This window comes from Solanum stenotomum, chromosome 10 (genome assembly GCF_019186545.1).
Source record: "Solanum stenotomum isolate F172 chromosome 10, ASM1918654v1, whole genome shotgun sequence".
Lineage (NCBI taxonomy): Eukaryota > Viridiplantae > Streptophyta > Magnoliopsida > Solanales > Solanaceae > Solanum > Solanum stenotomum.
In genome coordinates, this window is record NC_064291.1 from 43,219,200 (window position 1) to 43,239,504 (window position 20,305).

The 20,305-nt window shown below is 36.8% G+C and overlaps 2 protein-coding genes across 3 annotated transcripts in view; one reads left to right on the forward strand and one right to left on the reverse strand.

Moving 5' to 3' along the window:
• The window catches only part of LOC125841204 (BURP domain-containing protein 17), a 3,061-nt gene extending 616 nt beyond the window's left edge, over positions 1–2,445 (forward strand). The window contains exon 3 of the mRNA XM_049520279.1: positions 1,275–2,445. Within this exon, the coding sequence (XP_049376236.1) occupies positions 1,275–2,176 (902 nt within the window). The 3' untranslated portion in view covers positions 2,177–2,445. The remainder of the gene's footprint in view (positions 1–1,274) is intronic.
• A 10-nt stretch (positions 2,446–2,455) lies between these two features.
• LOC125841203 (helicase and polymerase-containing protein TEBICHI) overlaps positions 2,456–20,305 on the reverse strand; it is a 37,572-nt gene continuing 19,722 nt past the window's right edge. Inside the window, exons 14-28 of one of the 2 annotated variants that reach the window (XM_049520277.1) lie at positions 19,977–20,192; positions 17,023–17,241; positions 16,828–16,945; positions 11,742–12,880; positions 11,276–11,473; positions 9,989–10,248; positions 8,777–8,966; positions 8,570–8,680; positions 8,129–8,481; positions 6,910–7,018; positions 6,656–6,793; positions 4,656–4,752; positions 4,248–4,409; positions 2,820–4,151; positions 2,456–2,706 (exon numbers count right to left, since the gene is read on the reverse strand). In XM_049520277.1, the coding sequence (XP_049376234.1) occupies positions 4,339–4,409; positions 4,656–4,752; positions 6,656–6,793; positions 6,910–7,018; positions 8,129–8,481; positions 8,570–8,680; positions 8,777–8,966; positions 9,989–10,248; positions 11,276–11,473; positions 11,742–12,880; positions 16,828–16,945; positions 17,023–17,241; positions 19,977–20,192 (3,219 nt within the window). In that variant the 3' untranslated portion in view covers positions 2,456–2,706; positions 2,820–4,151; positions 4,248–4,338. Of the gene's footprint in view, positions 2,707–2,743; positions 4,152–4,247; positions 4,410–4,655; positions 4,753–6,655; positions 6,794–6,909; positions 7,019–8,128; positions 8,482–8,569; positions 8,681–8,776; positions 8,967–9,988; positions 10,249–11,275; positions 11,474–11,741; positions 12,881–16,827; positions 16,946–17,022; positions 17,242–19,976; positions 20,193–20,305 lie in introns of those variants that run through there. The other variant, XM_049520278.1, reaches the window with a different exon arrangement.

Here is a 20,305-nt window from a genome sequence, read left to right on the forward strand (position 1 = left end):
TATATATATATATATATATATATATATATATATATATATATATATTCGGAAAATGGTATTTTTGACCCATTTAGTAATTATAGGGGCATTTCTGGACCAAAATATTGACTGCAAGACATTTTTTAACCAAAGTATTGATGGCAACGGCATTTTTGAACGATACTATAAACGGATGACATTTTGTTCCTTTCACAAAATTTAAGGGCATTTTTTTATCCTTTTTCCTTTTATATATTAAGTTATTTTATTACTAAACAAAAATGAAAATGATAGCTAATTCTATTTAGCGACAGATTAATAACGAGTTATTAAAAAGATTTCTTAGCTCCGAAAATTTTGACGATGGATGAATAATTGAAGTTCATAGTTAAATTCTTTTTATTTTCTTGTAGTATTTGTTGTTAGATGAGGTATGCAGTTTGGTCGCGTGCATAGTCTACCAAATAAATCCATAATATACCAAATAATTAGGATATGTTTTAATTTTATAAAAATAAATTTTAAAAATATATATCGGGTTGTATTTAATAAATTTATGCATTAATTAGTTATGAATCAGGTTGAAAATTAACAAACAAGTAAAAAGTTTCAACTTTAAAACTATTATATATACGACTCTTATTGAAACTAAATTAGTTCCAATAACTTGACTAGCAAACCATAAGGTATTCCAACGATCTAATTAACTATGCATAATTTTTTTAATATCTTCCCTATCGTATGATTTAGATTTCTCTATGAGTCTCATCTTCATTAATAGCTTTCCACTTGATTATATGATTTAAATTTCTCTTATTTACTTAATTTGTTTTTTCACATTGTAGAATAGTGGGATAAATCTCTATAGAAATTTAGCGAATTTTTACCAAAGTTATATGCAAGTACCAATGATTTCATGTTCGAACTTTTAGTTGTGAATTTTAATGACTATAAAAATATATGTTAAAAATTAACTTAATCATACTGATACTAAAGAGAAATCAGGATGATTGAATGGTTCCAACTTTGGTCATAAAAATAGACCAATCAAAAAAATGGTATAAACTTTAAAATAACTGGCTGAACCGAACCATGGACACCCCTAATCTTTTCACATCCAAACAAAAAAATAAAAACAAAATGTTGAAAATTTTCTCATGTTCTTCCAATTCATTAAAAATCAAAGTACAAAAAGTAGAAGTATGAAAGGGATTGCTGTAAAATAGAGGGAAGAGGAAGCACCTAATTGAAATGTAATACTAAGATCTTTTGTGTTCGAATACTTCCGTTGGCAGAGAAAATTGCATATAATGGAGATGGAAACACCAAAATATCCCAACCATGGGGGGTGGGTGCATGGTATCAGGATGCCCCCGAGAACGAGCTTCACAAAGTACGCCAACCATGGGGAGTGGGTTCATGGTATCAGGCTGCCCCCGAGAACGAGCTTCACAAAGTACGCCAACCATGGGGAGTGGGTTCATGGTACAATGATGCTGCTAAGAAAGATCTTAATGACAATCACCCAGTGACGCCATACTTCTTTGAAACAGATTTACATCAAGGGAAAAAAATGAATCTTCAGTCTCTCAAAAACTACAATCCAGCACCCATTTTGCCACGCAAAGTTGTAGATTCCATCGCTTTCTCATCGGACAAAATTGAGGAAATTCTTAATCACTTCTCTGTTGATAAGGACTCAGAACGTGCTAAAGACATCAAGAAAACAATCAAAATGTGTGAAGAGCCTGCGGGTAACGGAGAGGTAAAACATTGTGCCACTTCTTTGGAATCTATGGTTGATTTCACCTTATCTCACCTGGGAACAAACAATATTATAGCAATTTCCACTGAAGTAGAGAAGGAAACTCCAGAGGTGCAAACATATACCATCGAAAAAGTGGAAGAGAAAGCAAATGGCAAAGGTGTTGTATGTCACAAAGTAGCTTACCCATATGCAGTACACTTTTGCCATGATGTAGGAAGCACTAGGACATTTATGGTGTCTATGGTGGGTGCTGATGGAACAAAAGTTAATGCAGTATCAGTCTGCCATGAGGATACTGCATCCATGAACCCTAAGGCATTGCCTTTTCAGTTGCTCAACGTTAAGCCTGGAGACAAGCCTATTTGCCATTTCACTTTGGATGATCAAATTGCCCTGTTTCCTTCTCAAAACGCACTAGCTGAAAACTAATAACATGGAGAAAGTTCGGTCATTACCTGCTCCTTTGTTGCAATAGTCACAACGCTTTGTCTAATAATGTATCTCCCTGATGTAAATACTGTTTATCGCAATGTTTTGTGTAATAATGCATGCCCTGTTGCAAGTACTGTTTAACTGTGTTAATCACAGTTCATGATGCACGTTGTTTGCATGTGTGGATGAAAATGTTTGGTTTGTATTTCAAATATGGTTGATGAATATTTGTGGTAATGGAGATTATGACATCTTGTTTTCAAATAGATTTAGAGTTTTCTTGCAATATTCCTCAACACAAAATCAAGGGACACTGTAGAGTGAATTGGTGTGGTTTGAAACAGAAAAGAATAAGTGATCAGTTGTCTCAGTTTGGGGTTACAATACAAGCAATCGAACACTGCATGAAGTACAACTGCTATATAATAGACTTCAATAATCTGGATTCGCCTTACCATCAAAATTCATCTGATCGTCTCCCTCGAGCACCAAGCACATTCAAAATGCCAGAATTTTTATCCATGCACCTTTCCAATACAAAACACCACAAGCAAATTGAGTGCCAGAATTTTTATCCATGCACCTTTCTAATACAAAACACCACAAGCAGATTGAGTGCCAGAATTTTTATCCCATGCACCTTTCCAATACAAACACCACAAGCAGATTCAAAGTGCCAGAATTTTTATCCATGCCCCTTTCCAATACAATTTTCATGTCTCCTCTGCAGGATCGATCATTAACCAAATGACAACCTTTCTCTAGTTCTCGCGTAGCACAGTAACAGTAACTTCCAATGAGGTCTTCTGAGCAATGATAACAACCATTCTGGGTGAGCTCTATATTTTCAAATTTGACTGCCAGGAAAGCTCCTGCAACTGTGGCATGCCTTCAAACCCCAACCCCTTGAGATTGATCTATCTCTTCTCACTGTACGATGTGATTGGATGTGGATCTCTTCCAGGTCCCAGGTTGTTCCTCCATAAGAGAGACAAAAAAACAGCAAGTAACATTCTCAAACACCATTAACCAATTCCACATGCATTAGATGTCAGGGAACATATAGCAGAAAATGCACCAGAAGACGTTCAATATCCTCACACGACAATTCATAGAAACCCGAAATGTTCCTGGAGATTCACATTAACTAAATTTTGAGGGCTTAGCCAATGGAAAAGTAATTATCCTATGCTTATTGCTTCCCTGTAAATTTTTTTTCCCTTGTCTTTTGGGTTTTAGGGGACCAATAACCCCATTGAAATCATTCATGGCACAACTACAGAGCATTAATCACCTCACAAGGTTCGTAGCCCAGGGCCAACACAAGCTTGAATAATGAATATGGCTCCAGTAGGATTTGAAATTTGAGCATAAAGGATTAAGCACCTAGAAGGCTTCCACAACTTGGACCAACTCATTGGTTCTCTTGATAGGTATTACCCTGCCATTAATTGACACTTCAATATTAAGCATCCGCTTTCTCTGAGATCCAGGAGAATGAGGTAGAACCCTTATATAATCATCATTAATTAAGCACATTCGCCCTGTAAGATGCTTGTCAGCTTACAAAACGATGAAGCATCATGCTCTGGAGACAATCAGGAAAATCTCATCAGCAGAGTCTTCACATCTCATGCTCTCAAAAACATTGAAAGCGGCCTTGGTTCTGAGCACCCTCATCACAATATTACTTACTTGAATGTCACAGTTCTACAAATTTATCAGAGCACCAACAAGTGCAGATTTGTTCAATAAAGTTAAGAGTCTCTTCCTCTGTCCTTCCCACTTCCTTCAAGTAACCTAATCCATCAATCAGATCCTTTGCTTGTACAGAAATTGTGAGATTATGACTGCCAACAAAGAGCACATTATAACTTTGATGACCAGCTAATTCACATGAAGTTATACAGTTGCATCCCATGTGAACATCATTTGCTTGGTCTGTTAGATAAAGGTCTTGCTTGAGAGGAAACTGCTTCACCGAAATAAAGATAATAGTCAGAATTAAAATGCCACAAAGATGTATAGAATGCATTAACAATAAGACACCCGAGAAGCTTCAGGTTACCTGAAAATAACAGCTGTTGATACTGTTCAAACAGCATCAAGCAACTAATAGTTTTAAACTTTGCCAACAAATGTCCACACTTAAAAACCTATCATTCACTGGCCTGGAAAGGTTCCAACGATCCCCATGTGCTCCCAATCTTCAGTTTCACATGCAGTGGGACTGGAACACAACCGTAGGAACTACTATAAGCACAAACTTCAAGAAGAATATCAATTCTAAGAGAGGGAAAAAGTACAATAAAGAACGACATAAGATCATTTAGTCCACCAAAAGGTTTAACTAAGGTTAAGTCAATCAGAGGATCTTCCACACCATCCCCCAGAAAATCCTCCAATTGACAAACCTGAGATAAACTAGGACTTATGATCCAGACAGGCATATATTTAGTTTGCTATGATCCCTTACCAAGAAGAGAAACAGCATTTTCCATGCTCATCTGCAACAACAATCCAGCTTCCTTTGCAACAGAAGGATCAGCCTCAAGTACTAATTCATCATGAACCTTAGCAATGTCCAAAGCAAGTGATCAATATTTAACCAATACAAATTCAAATGCAAATGTAAGCAAATAGCTCAGGAACTAAAATGGAGATGAGAAATAGAAATTTCTTGTCCTCCTACTAGAGATTCTAAGCATTTCCTTAACCAGAAATACATGAAATTTCTCGTAGAATCATATAAACAGTACAAAATCAACTAACTATATGCTCCCTTACCAAAATAAACGATATTTCAGTTCACTTAAAAAAAAAAAGTTCATAACAATATTGAAAATTGTTCCTTCTGTCCATTATAGTGATACATTTGACAAGCACACAAGTTCACCAATTAACTAGAATTGTATCAGTGTAATAGAAGAAATCATTTATTTGAAACATCAAGTATATCAAGTTTAATTCCAATTTGAACTCTTGACGTTTTGAGATTCTCATAGTAATACAACTCCACAAGTGAGTTAAACGTTCTGGGACATCCTAAAATGAAGCAACCTAAATAGGAACAAAGAGTGATGACTATGAGCAATTGAACCACATAAGAATGGCAATGGGGGAGGGCAGGGCAGGGCGGGTGCGGGTCTCCTCCAATATTTGTCGATGCAGCTTTAGCTTGCTGCTGCGCATGCCTATTTTACTCTTTAAAAGTTGGGATTTAGTTTGAGTTTATTTTCAATTATTGATTATACCTCTGTTAATGGTAAAAACGTAAAAGGAAAAGAAGTTAAAATTAGTCCATAACTTAACTTTCTAAAATGATATTTTATCAAAAAAATTATTTAATAGAACATGATATTTAATAATTTTTAGGCAATAAAATCTTCTATTGTTTTATGGTTGAATACTACTCCTACTTGAGAATAAATATGTAATTCTTGAAAAAGAAAATAGATAATGTTAATGTCTTCCCTTACTTCATCTGAATTTGACCAACTCTAGGAAATAACCAGTTTTGCAATAGTGAACATTTAAATATGTATTTAGATGAGATATCTCAGGCAAGAGTAATATTCAATAAAAAGTTAATGAAAAAATTTATTCCCCAAAACTTATAAAATATCATGTTCTATTAAATTTAAAAAATGATAGAATATATTTTTACAAAAGAAAGTCCCAACCCGTAAGTAGTAAAAAGACATGGGCAGCCATCTTAGGCTGCATTGACAAACACTGGAGCAGTAAACAGTGGAGTGGGTTTATAAAATAGTTATCGATGAAAATGTTGCTAGCTTATAGCCTAATAAAATAGTTTTAAATCGACTGTTAAATAATTCTAAATATAACAATGGTGATTTATAAAACTTTGAAATATTTGTATAAGTAAATAATAAAATAAAGAAAAAAAAACTTAAGAGGGGCAGGACGGGCGGAGCGGGTTGAGAATAGAAAAAAAAAATGTTATGCGGGGCGGATTTAGAATTTTGTGTGTTTGACTAAGAGCACGTTTGGATTAACTTAAAAAAAAGTAGTTTTTAAAAAATCAAGCTTAAGTAACTTTAAGTTAAAAAATGAAAAGTAGGGGAGTACCTGCTTTTAACTTTTAACTTTTTTTTAAGTCATTTTAAACTTATTTTAAGTTATTTTTAACTTTGTCAAACACTCCCAAAAACTAAAAATGACTTAAACAGTAGGTTTGACCAACTTTTACGCCAATCCAAACAGGCTCTAAACCGCCCCCGCCCCCGCCCCCGCCCCCGCCCCATTGCCATCCCTAGAACCACAACATAAACTGCTACTGTTAAAAGAATACGGACTGCTTTATCCCTCTTTTTCTTTAGAGACAAAAAAGTCCTTTCTGAGAGTACCAAAAACTGACTAATTAGGGGTGTGAATTGTCAGTGTCATAATTGAAAACAGATGAAGAACCAAGTGAAAGATTTTCTGTTCAGGTAGAGAATACTCGAAAACTACCTGTAAAATAATCCGACAACGTCCTTTAAGCACATGAAACTTTTCATCAACCGCAGAATGGGACAGAGATTTCTCAAAATGATCAAGCACAGAGTGAATGTTTATCATTGCAATCTTGATAATGTCTGCAGCTGACCCCTAATTGCAGACAGAGACAAAAAAGGCAATGATAAAATGGGTAAATAGAGAAGGCAAATGATTGAGGAAGGGAAGGATGGGGCAGAACTCAGAAGTGGAAAAGAAAGCAAAACTACCTGGCAGATAGAATTCACAGCTTGCCTCTGAGCTTTAGACTTTTCCTTACTGTTTCCGAAGTTAATTTTTGCCAAGAAACGCTTTCGTCCCTTGAGGGTCTCTATATAACTGCATCACAAAAGCAAGGGCAACTATTTAAGAAATACCAATAAAAAAGGTTGTATATGTAACGAGAATTAATAATGTGTTACTGCACCAACTAAAAATATGACTAGCTTAGAAAGAACGAAGATCGAGCTATTAAAAGAAAGAACAGTTGCAAAGTCATTCATTTTCAGGTTTCAGCAGATAAACATGGCCATCAACAATCTGTGTGCAACATATGAGGCCTAGCAACTGCCTGCAATGTCTTATAAAACAACACAACATGTATAATATACATGATCTTCTGATTTCCAACCTGAACTGAGAAAAGTCAAGTCAACATCTTTCAACTAATGAATAGTAACATTACTCCTAGGTTTAATGACTCGGGTGCATGATGTACAACCAGAAGGATATAAGGAAAAAAGGCAATGGGAAGATTTAAGAGATGGAAGAAAGATATCTAATGAGAGAAGATAGAGAAAGAGGGAGAGAGAACGAAAGAAAGAGAATGAAATAGAGAGGCATAGTATAAGATTAAAAGATGAAAACAATAATCCATAAAAAGATTCCTAGAATAAGAAGATCCACCAGTTGACGTATATGAATCAGATACTGCGGCAGGCATTTTCTCATTCAAAGGATGAGAAATTTTCAGCAAGTGCACAGGAGAAGGAAACAAAAGATGGAACTTACGAAGCACTACGTGCAACAGTGCCAATAAAGTGACCCTGAACATGAGACCTTGCAAGAAATTATAAGAAACATATGTGCATCAAAAAGGACGGAACCAGGTTTCTGTGATTGCTGGGGCAGGCACAAGGCAAAACATGGAGTAATATTACAACCACTAACTAGATCCATACAAGCTTAACATGAAAAAGGAGAAGGAAAGACCAAGTAGTCAACATAAACAAGAGTGCCTTCTCGTATGAAAATTAAAACATCAAACAACAACTATAGTGCCTCACTACCTTGATTTTAGGAGGATCAAATTAGTTTCAAATACTTCAACCAAAAATTATTTTAACTGCATCTAATACATCATAACGAAATAGAAGAAATAAAGAAACTATAAACAGAAAAAGAACTATTAAAAATTGGTGAAACACATTTTTACTAAATTGATCTCACCCTTTCTCACGGCAAGATGTAACTGCTTCCTGTAGCCAGGAAGCAACACCTGGAAAAGATCTTTTAAAGCTTTCAATTCTTTCAGCAGCTTCATCTGCGCTACAATCGATTTGTTCTGCAAGGCTCTTAGCCCCCATTCCATAAAGAATGCCGTAAACCAACCTTTTAGTTTGATCTCGCTCCTCTTGACTCACAATAGCCTCTGTTTTACCTGTCCATTTTGCAGCAATCATGTTGAAGACATCACCTTGGGGTTCACTAAGCAGTTCGATCAACGAGGAATCTTTAGAGAAATGGGCCATCAATCTCAGTTCTATCTGGGAATAATCTGCTGTTAATAGTAACCAATTGTCCTGTGAAAGAGTAAGTACAATATTCAACTGAAACCATCCAAAAAGATAATTTCATATAAAAAGTAACTTAAAATTAATCAAGAGATACCTGAGTAGACACAAAAAAATCACGAGCATTGATCTTATAATTATTGACATCTAACGGACAAACGTCTTTATCCTTGTTATGCATTTTGAAGTCAACCATATGTTCAACACACTAGATAAATAAAACAAAACAAATTAACCAACACAGGTTATATTATCTTTGAGGATGATTCACTAATAACAATGAAATAATGGAATAGAAGGGAACCTGAAGATTAGGTTCCTCCATTGACAGTCGCCCTGTTACTGTTGTCGTCTGGAGCCAATGACCATGCAGTGTGTATCTCTGTGTCCTCATAGATAGTCTAGCAAGTGAACAGATCGACCCCAATGTACAATTCAAGAGTTTTGCTAGAGTACGGTGCTCTTTAATTATAGGTACTATTGGATGTTCATTCCTGAAAAAAGGGGAAAAACATCAATCCAGACATGTAAAAGGTCAAAACAGAAACAGTAAATGAAAATTACATAGATGTGCAGTACTTATTGCATATCCTATTGATCACCAGAAAGTAGGAATTACCAGAGAATAGAACTTGACCCACCATGGTGTTTCACAATTTTTGTTTATATCATATCAACAACCAAGACATCAGAAGTACAACGTCACATATTGCTCAAACAAACAACTATTGTGCCAATGTGCATTAACCCGAATTGTTTGGGGTGTGCTATATGAATAGTCAATATCTATTCCAACACTCAAAACTTTCTTTAAAACAAAATTAGAGGTTCTCTAAGACTAGAGGTTCTCCATTTACAACTGAAATACCAATCCCTAACAAACTAAAGGAACTCCTATAAAACACCAGACGTAATGTAAGATACCAACATAACTAAGTCTACATTCCAACTGGTTTGGCCTTGTATATATGGATATTTATTGTAGTCATAATAGGCAGCCTAGACAAAGAGGGACATACAACTGGGCCAAGGAAAGAACATAAAAACTTGTGTCTAAACAGTGAAACTGCCAGGTGTGGACTGAGGGAATGATGATAAATAGGCAGCATAGACAAAGAGGAAGAAACAACTAACCAATAAAAGAACTAAACCAAGAAGAGGCAAAAACTAGTGGTCTGAAGGTTAATCTGGCCCTGGCCAAAGGCTCTCTTCACTTCTTCTAATTGGAAGGGTGGGATCTGCTGGATTGTTTAGTCACTATAGACAGAGGATAACACAATCAACTATGGAAGAAGCTAAACTAAAATGACATAAAACCTTGTGATTTAACAATGCAACTGGGCCTAGCTAAAGGTTCTTTCTTATTACTTCTTTTATTGGGATGGGGGACCAGAGGATAAATGACCCTAGATAACTGCATAAAACATAATCATGCAGTAGGAGAAGATCAGAGTTAAGCGGCAAGAAAGTATCTTCCTTCAATAGGGATCATATTAACAGAAAAATCTTTTAGTACCTTAGCAAATCCAAGCAATGCTTATCAGTACTAGGGTGCTTCTTTCCTTTTTTACGTCCTTCTGGAACAGGAAGCTGTAGATGCCCATAGAGTACATTCGCAATTTCTGCTGCTGTGTACAATGAAAAAGTCATGCCAGCCAACTTGTAAGCTTCCTTTTCCAGAATCTTCAGCTTTCTTCCCAGAATTTGCCGTGCCTGTAGGCATCCTTCCATGTCAACACCTATTCCGCAGAGCTCCATGTCTGCAAGAACATTGACCTACAAGATAAACACATATATCAACTACTTCCAACATTGGGAATGGCATACCCTTTAACAAGTAATAAGAACTTCCCTCTGGAGAATATTTACATCATTGTTCTCCAAACAAGAATAAAAAGCTTGTAATCCTTTCAAGTATTAAAGCTTGAATTATTTAGAAAAAGAAGCAGTTCTATTTTGCTTGAGAACCAAACAAGTACGATAGCATCTAAATTATACGAAGGAAGAGATGAAGATGAAAACATTCTTAATAGTGTGATAGGCCTTCTTCAAGACAAAGATACTTCAGCTCATTGCATATATACTCTATTTAAAATTACAAAACTGAAAAAAAATGTTTTTCTACAGATTGTTGAATCGATTAGACAGTGAATAATAGATGTTACACATCTGCAAATGCCTCAATGGATTTTTTTCAGTTCTTCATGTAGAAAGGGGGGAAGGACAATTACTACTTTAAAGAAAGCAAACTTCTTGATGAACACCCTATTAGGTACAACTGACATGTACTTAGGCTTTTAGGCTCATGCCAGATTGTTCTGCCTCCCATAAAGAAAGAGAACAAAAATGATAGAATAACACATTACCTATGTCAATTTTCTTCTAAAGTTCATTTATTCGATAAAAATTTTAGAATTCATCACACATAATCCAGGTCTGTCTTGTGCTGTGCAAGCATTAAAATACTAGGAAAAGACCAAATATTCTATGGACAATAATTTATTTATCGCAAAGAACCGGAAGAAAGTTGCAAAAACTTGGGGTCAGCTCCCCTTTCCTAAGATCCTGGATGTGGCAGTAATGAATTAACTTATTACAGATTTGACCAGTTACTTGGTTGGATAGCTTTGATGCCCCATAGCAAGGACCACAGAAAAAGCTTGCATTTCCCATATTTTACATTATTTAATCCCAATCCATCACAAGTTAGATTGAAAGATGATCCACCTTCGCAATGATTTCTAGAAGGGATAAAACATTGTATGGTTGCACTAGAAATGGATCACATGCAATATCTCCCTACCAATGGCATTTCAGTTGCTCCAAGTGCCTCAACAAGTCCTTCAGAAATGACTAATTTCCATAGAAGAGAACGCAAAGCTCGTATTTGTGCTACTCGACGACAACAACCATTATGAGCAACTTGTCGCATCTGATTCTTCCATCTACCATTTCGATTAGCGGCAGCAGCAGCCTCGATGGATAACCTTTTCTTCACTTCCTGCAGGAACATGGCAACCTTAGAGGAAAAGTTTTTAGACAATAATGCACTTATAGTCAGCAATTGTTCAATGGACACTAGATGTTCCAGGACAACAAAAGGCTAGGTTATCTAGTTCACTGATAACTTAGCGACAGTATTTCATAGACCTTACACAAAGGGAAACAAAAACAGCACTATGTGTAACTATAACAGCAATAACCTCTATGAGAACAAATGTATAAATTATAATATGTTCAAGCTGATTATTACGAGATATTAGGGTTACCTTTTCTATACTAGGGTTAGAACCTTTCTCCTCATCAGGCCAGAGGACCCAAGCTACTATACACAAGTCAATTGCATCTTGAATGGGAACAGGAGACAACAGATAGCAATTGTTGTCAATAAGATCCACTCCGAGAGATTTGACCAAAAAACTCAAACCACCAACTCTCTGAATTGAAACAGTAGGATGCTTGAGTACCTGAATCTGAACTTTTAAGTTCCATGTAAACTTTTTTATATCTTTTTTTCTCATTATGGTACTAATTCTATTCCATCGGTGTATCGCTATCTCCCACTGAAGATTTGGTGGTAGAACATTCCCAATATCACCACTGGTAATGGGCGACGATTGGCTATTCCTTTTGCTGTTGGACCAAAATAAGTCCCTCGGAAGATTTACATAATAGACAGGAGAATCTTCCCAACAAATGGCTATGCCATATATTTCAAATGGGGCAATGCTGTTCAGTGCAGACTTTTTGCTGAAATGGACATCAAAGTAAAACTCCTCAGCAGCTTCCCAGAGACCCAGGAAAGTATCAAATCCACCAACAACAGCAGTCGCATTCATAGGCCCCTTCTCTGATGTTTCTTTGACTCTTACATTACATATCTCAGCTCCTTCACAGTGTTGTTTCCCAGCATGATTATGATCGGTACATGTACCATCTCCTTCGATGCCCTTAATTTTTAAAGTAGGATAAGGGGAAGTCTTTGCATTATCAATATGATGAGTAGATTCATTAACTTCAGCGTTAAGACCATTAGATCCTTCTATATGAAATGCCTCTTTGTCAGCAATTGTTTTGCTTTTTGCATTTTCTGCTCCAGCATCAGGAATAGTGATATTGACCTCCTTACTTCTTTCTATGGATGTGGAAGAGATTCGATTTGCATTCTCCAGGCTAATAAAGCTACTAGTCGACCCTTCTGCAGAGGAGGTACTAGCTTCTTTGTGAGCACCATGTCCAGCAGCAGTAGATATGACAGGCTGTGCAAGCGTTGACACATCAAGTCCAAGCGACTTGAAGGCTGAGAATGCAGCAAGCCTTGCTTCCTCAGCTTTATCGAGAACAATCTTGCGTGCACCATTTTTTATCTTTTTCGCAACTCCTAATTGGATCCTCCGTTGTGCAGAACCTTCCATAGTTGATAAAACAAGTTACCCAATTAATAGACAAACAAATAATCATTTAATATGGCAATCTTAAACCACTGCAGCATTTATGAGCATAGATGAAAATGTGAAGGAATGTCAGCAGAAGGAAAAAGGGGATAGCAGAAATATGCATTTCAACAGCAGTACAATATATTGAACTGTGGTTTCTTGCACGAACGGAAAGTGGAGACTGTTGAATGAGTAGGCAGATTTAATCATAATCTGCTCCACCACTGAGCTGGCAGATTTGATTATAATCTGCTCCTGTGAATATGGGATTAGAATATATTATTCTAGGAAAATAGTTTAGAGGAAATCCCTTGATTCAAGGATTTCCTATGAATTAGGGATTGATTAGTTTAATTGGCCTTTACTTGTTCTCTTATAAATATTGTACAAACACTATGAATAATATATACTTTTGCAGTATCTACGCTTTCATGGTATCAGAGCAGGGCCTGTCTCACCCGATGTTGGGGCCCCCAAAATCAAAAATTGCCCCACGCACAAGATGCTAAGCACTGGGCGTGAGGTGGGGTGTTAAAGAATGACAAAAGTCCCACATCGGTGGTTAATGAGATGGGTGGACTCCTTATAAGGCTTGGGCAATCCTCCTCCCTTTGAGCTAGCTTTTGGGGTGTGAGTTAGGCCTAAGACCTAATTTAACATGGTTAAAAATGTGTTTGAGACTTTCTATGTCATGGTGGAAACACAGTTCAATGAGAAAATCAAGATTTTTCGGAGTGACAATGGCCGTGAATTTTTTTAATGAACAATTAGGAAGTTTTTTGAGAAAAACTGGGGTAGTACACCAAAGCTCTTGTCCAGATACACCTCAACAAAATGGTATCGCCGAAAGAAAGAATAGACACCTTTTAGAGGTAACGAAAGCTTTAATGTTTACTAGTAAAGTTCCACAACACCATTGGGGAGAGGCTCTCTTGACTGCCACTTACCTTATTAATAGGATGCCATCTCGCCCTCTTGAATTTAAGACACCTTTTAAAGTTTTCAAAGAAAGTTTTCCTAGTTCTAGGTTAACTACAGATCTGCCTCTGAGGGTTTTTGGTTGTACAACATTTGTTCATGTCCATAATCGTACTAAACTTGAACCGCGGGCTAAGAAGTGTATTTTTGTAGGATATGCCCCAAGTCAAAAGGGATAGAAGTGTTATGATCCACATGCTAGGAAGATAATTGTCACAATGGACCTAACTTTCTTTGAGTCGCAACTCTATTTTACTACTCATCTTCAGGGGGAGTATCATGTAGATGAAGATTCTTTTTTTTGTGATATTGAGGAAACTAGATATCAAGCAAATGAAGAGCCTGATATTACAATAAATACTGATGTGAGAGATGTAGGAGAAGATATAAATAAGTGTGATCCAAGAGATGATAAGGACCAAAGTGACTTAAATGATAAAAACTCGGAAATTGAACTTGAACCTGTAGCGCCTTCAAATGACAAAAATAAAAATGGGAATAGAGAACAAAAAACAGAAATGCAGGTGTATTCGAGAAGGAACCGAACTCAAGAAAAAAAGACCAAAGATTCTCAACACTGCCAAAAATCAGTCCCACTAGACCTTACTATAATTCAAGGTACTCTTCCAACTAATTCTATTTCTAAATCCTTAGATCTAGATCTATCTATTGTGAAACGCAAAGGTGTTAGATTTACTTCTAAATATCCTATGTCTATGTTTGTGTCCTACAAAAAGTTATCTCCTAGTTATTCAGCCTTTACTTCACAACTCTCTATTCCAACAAATGTGCAGGATGCTCTACAAGTTCCCGAGTGGAAGGAGGCTATTTTGGAGGAATTGCGAGCTCTTGAAAAAATGAGACATAGGAGTTAGTGGATTTACCTGAGGAAAAGAAACCAGTGGGTTGTAAATGGGTGTTCACCACCAAATTCAAATCAGACGGATCCTTGGAAAGGTATAAGGCCCGCCTAGTAGCTAAGGGATTCACGCAGACATATGGCATTGACTATCTCGAGACGTTTGCTCCAGTAGCTAAGCTAAACTCAATTAGAGTTCTGTTGACAATCGCAGTAAATCTCGACTGGTCTCTTCAGCAGTTGGATGTGAAGAATGCTTTCTTGAATGGGCACTTAGAGGAAGAAGTCTATATGGATCCCCCACCAGGTTTTGAAGGGAAGTACAAGTCAAAGATATGCAGGCTTAGAAGACTCTTTATGGTCTAAAACAATCTCCAAGGGCTTGGTTCGAAAGGTTTACTCAATTTGTGAAAAAGCAAGGGTATGTGCAGGGACAAGCAGATCACACAATGTTTACTCGACATTCACTGGAAGGAAAAACAACCGTTCTTATAGTGTATGTTGACGATATTATCCTCACAGGAGATGATGTGGTTGAGATAAAAAATCTAAAGGAACGTCTTGCCTTAGAATTTGAGATAAAGGACTTAGGCCCGCTAAAGTACTTTCTTGGCATGGAGGTTGCATGATCGAAGAAAGGAATTATAGTGTCACAAAGGAAGTATGTTCTTGATCTGTTAAAAGAAACAGGAATGAGTGGTTGTAGACCAATTGAAACTCCAATTGATCCAAATCTGAAGTCTGTTAAGGAAGGAAAATTGATTGATAAGGGCCAATATCAGAGATTGGTAGGCAAGTTGATTTACTTGTCACATACTAGACCTGCTATTTCCTTTGCTGTGAGCCTAGTCAGTCAGTTCATGCATTCTCCACGAGAAGAACACCAAGAAGCTGTGTATCGAATCCTAAGGTATCTAAAGAGTTCACCTGGGAAAGGGTTGTTCTTCAAGAAGAACAAGCAAACAAGTGTTGAGGCTTATACGGATGCAGACTGGGCTAGTTCATCTATTGATAGGAGGTCTACATCTGGATATTGTACATTTGTTTGGGGAAATTTGGTGACATGGAGAAGTAAGAAGCAAAATGTGGTGGCTCGAAGTAGTGCTGAGGCTGAGTATCGATCCATGGCACACGGAATTTGTGAAATATTGTGGCTCAAGAGATTTTTGGAAGAACTAAGAAGACCTGTGAGTTTTCCAATGAAGTTGTATTGTGACAATAAGGCTGCCATAAGCATTGCTCATAATCCAGTTCAACATGATAAGCATGTTGAAGTGGACAGACACTTCATTAAAGAGAAGATTGAAGATGGAAGTGCAACAACAGAACAAGTTGCAGATATTTTCACAAAAGGTCTTTTCAGAACTACTTTGAGTCCTTTGTGAGCAAGTTAGGCATGTTTGATATTTACATGCCAACTTAAGGGGGAGTGTTGAATGAGTAGGCAGATTTAATCATAATCTGCTCCACCATTGAGCTGGCAGATTTGATTATAATCTGCTCCACAAATAAAGCTGGCAGATTTGATTAGAATCTGCTCCTGTGAATATGGGATTAGAATATATTATTCTAGGAAAATAGTTTAGAGGAAATCCCTTGATTCAAGGATTTCCTAAGAATTAGGGATTGATTAGTTTAATTGGTCTTTACTTGTTCTCTTATAAATATTGTACAAACACTATGAATAATATATACTTTTGCAGTATCTAAACTTTCAGAGACTATAGTGTTGCATCAAATGAATAAGAGTAAGTTAGCCCCGCATACTATGAGGAAACAGGAACGGTAGAAGGAAGAAACAAAGAAGCATACTGAAGCAACAAGAATGATGGTGACATTACATTTCTCAACTTCTGTTGCTTGTTATAACATATAGTAAACCTTGCAGAACCTTATGAAAAGTGAGTCATAAGCATCATAGTTTACTATGTCCCCTTTGCTTCTCAAATATAGGGATGTCAAAAGCAGATAGACCACTCCATGGATAAACAAAGAAAGTAATGGTCTCCATCCAGTACATGAAGCATTCTCATTAGGGTAAGTAACAGGCCATCAATGTGGTCCCAAATCATCGTAACTCACCTTGGTCAGCCCATGATGACGACTCAAAAAGTACTTTGATCATCTCAGGAACTGATGCTTCAGCAATTGCTTCAGGTGTCCGAAGACCCGCTTTATATAGTGCTCGAGCTCGGGAACCCTGGTGACTTCTCATTAGTTTTAAAGAACTTGACCAAAATAAGGAGAAACATATAGGGAAGAGAAAATCTTAGTTACCTTAACATATGGAATGATGGTGAGCTCTACAATCTCTGCCCGCACACCAAATGAGACACGATTTTGGAACTTTGATACTAAGCCTTCAAGGTCATGCCAACCAAGCCTCTCACAAAAAACAGAAACCATGGAAGCAAACCTTCCAGCATTTTCTTGTAAGGCCTGAACCATGCCCCTTGCAACTTTAAATGCACCACAAACCTCGATAACCGGCACTTCCTTCATCACATAATGAGAACTTGGAATTAAGAAGACTATGGCAAGACTACTTCCCAAGCATCGATGAGCAAGAGAGAACTCAATGGTTGACAAGAAACGCATAGCACTCAAAGTGTACATACAACAGTTGATAAAATTCATTTGAACCCGAACACATAAAAGGAGGACATGTATACATAAAAAGAAAAAATATCTCAACAATTAGCTAGAGGAAAAAGTGTTGAAGGAATAAAATGATGCTAATCATCGATTCAGTACTTGCAGGTGCGATAAGTAAGAGAATAGAAAGATATATTAAAGACTACAATATTTGAGGAATACAACGCACACCTATTTATAGTTGTTAAACACAAGACAGATTGTAATACCCCTACCCCGAGCAGAATTTAATTATCATCAAAATAATGAACGGAACCTCGAGAATGATACTTAAAGTAACGTGAGAATGATATTTTATCTTTTTGGTTTCTCACAAGGAAAACTATATTATGTCTATAGGACAAAACAGAACAACACATGTGCCTTTAGATACTAAGGCGACAATAAGAATTTGATATCATATGTTGCAGGATATTTTACCTTCTCAACAAGTGCCAAGAAAGACTGAGGTATAAAAAGAAATCTAGTAATTCACAACGTATCTATTATTTGAATGTAAATAATGAATACAATCTGGTAGTCTTGTATTCAACCCTTTCTCCACTTCTCCTCCAATATATTCAATTTTCATCAACGGAAATTATGTCACTGATTCCGGGTCGTTCTTTTACCGAGGGTTTTGGGAATAACTCTGGGAGGGTACCGTGGAAGGACGAGTTGGATCAGATGAGAATCGATGTGTGTTTAATAGGTGGCGTCCGTAGGTTTGAGTTAAGATCTAGATGACCATCTAACTGAACAAATTCCAAGTCAACCTTCTTTGCTCCTCTCTGAGAGCATGTTCTCCCATTGGGAATTTTATATCCTTGTAGCACTGAAGGGCTCTGGCGCTCTCAACAAAACGATGGTCTCTATCACTCCCCTGGCCAAAGTGAGTGATCAACTCCGCGGGGGTTTCTAAGTCCAATCTGAGTTTCACGCCTATGGGCTCCCCTTCTGAAGGAAAGGAGCTAAAATGAGAGTATGACATTAGTCATGTTGATTTGTATTATCTGATTCTGATCACATGGGATCTAATCATATCAGATAAGTTAGGAAGTTTCAGATTTTTAGGGATTGGATTTAGAATAGAATTATCCCTTAATTCTGGACTATCTAGAATAATCAAAGGACTATTTTCCTTTTCTATTAGAGTAAAAATGTTCTACTTATGGTTATATGTGAGCAGTTGAATCCCTTGACATGAAGAAAAATTCAAGTATAGTGGTAAAGGGGGTACAAAATTGCTTTAGGTCATATGTTCAAATTACAACTGTGACATTCTAGAAAATGCCCTTGTATAAATTTCTGGTTCCGGCTCCGCCACTGGACATATGGGTTCAATTCCCCAAAATCCACGTGTGTATGTCTATCCACCTTAAAATGATAGTGTACTTGGCTAGGGTTGCTAGCATATCTTGTTCCATTAGTATGACATTACGAAAGGATTCACCACTAGCCAATCAAGTGGGTGATCAGACAAGATGTGTTGAATGTCACTGTCTAGTAGGAAGTAGGAAACTCCCCGGAAATGAGAAAAGAACGTGTTTATGGCCTACAGAGAGCACTGTAATTCAAGAAATGATTCTTTAATGATTTACCATGTTTATTATTTTGAGATGTTATTGATGTGCATGAAAAATCTGATTTTAATATTAAAGTGCATGTTTTCTTAACAAAGAAAAAAACATGTCCAGCCTTTTAGAGGGAGGTCGATGAGACTTAGAGCCTGTTTAGATAGGCTGAAAAAAAGTAGTTTTTAAGTAAAAAAATAAAAATCAAACTTCAAATGACTTTTAAGTAAAAAAATAAAACGTAGGGGGAGTCCTACTTTTGGTTTATAACTTTTTTCAAGTCATTTTAAACTTATTTGAAGTTATTTTTAACTTTGTCAAACACTTTCAAAAGCTAAAAATGACTTGAAAGTAGGTATGACTAACTTTTAAGTTAATCCAAGCAGGCTCTTAATGTGTATTTGAATACTCACCCCATTGACCTTTGTGGTACAAGTTCAAGTATCACACCAGATTGCTCGAGTTGAATACCACTTGCATACTTTCAGTGGTAAGCCCCCATACTAGACTTGTGGAGGCTTCTCTTGTCAATTCTCCCATTAATATTACATGTCGGGCAATGTCCCATTTCTACTTATATGTAATGCATTCCATAGAAGCTCCATTGAAATTGACTCATTCTGATATATGTATATGTATAATCGAGTTATGCCTCTCATCTAAGCTTATTCAGATATGTGATGTTTTCATGCAATTCTATGATATGCTATTGTTTTATATTTAGTTGATACAACAGGGAAAGGGGTTCGCGGGGGAGAGCCAAGCTTGTTTAATGCCGGTCACGCGCCCCTAATTTGGGTTGTGACACACATGATAATTGTCCAACACGGGACAATATCTCACATTAGAACATAACTCTTCCAATAATTAACTCTAACATTCTACCACCAAACTTATGATTCTAATAGCAGGTATTCACAATAAAACATAATGTGTTCTACACTGCACCTATGAATAAAATGAAGAAGAGGTGAGAGAGAGAGGGCAACAGTAGTGTTTTCCATTCATTTCAAGGAAATTTACCTGCACGAGCCTTGACAGTATAAGAGCCACAAAGAATCTCCGACAGATGCGAAGCATATTCTCATCTGACAGCATATGGTCATTCAGAGATCTGTTATCCAACTTTCCCTGCAACCCTTTAGTACCAGCCTTTGACCTATAAGATGCACGAACTGGTGCACCATGAGCCATTCGCATCAAAAAGGGTTCTTGAACTCCAGCCCGATTGCCAACTGACTGCACATCAAAACACAGAGCACACAAATGTCTCCATCACAGTCATCATGATTGTAGGAACAAATTTATCTCATGAAGTAATGTCAGGCAATTATCATATTAGCAATCAAGCA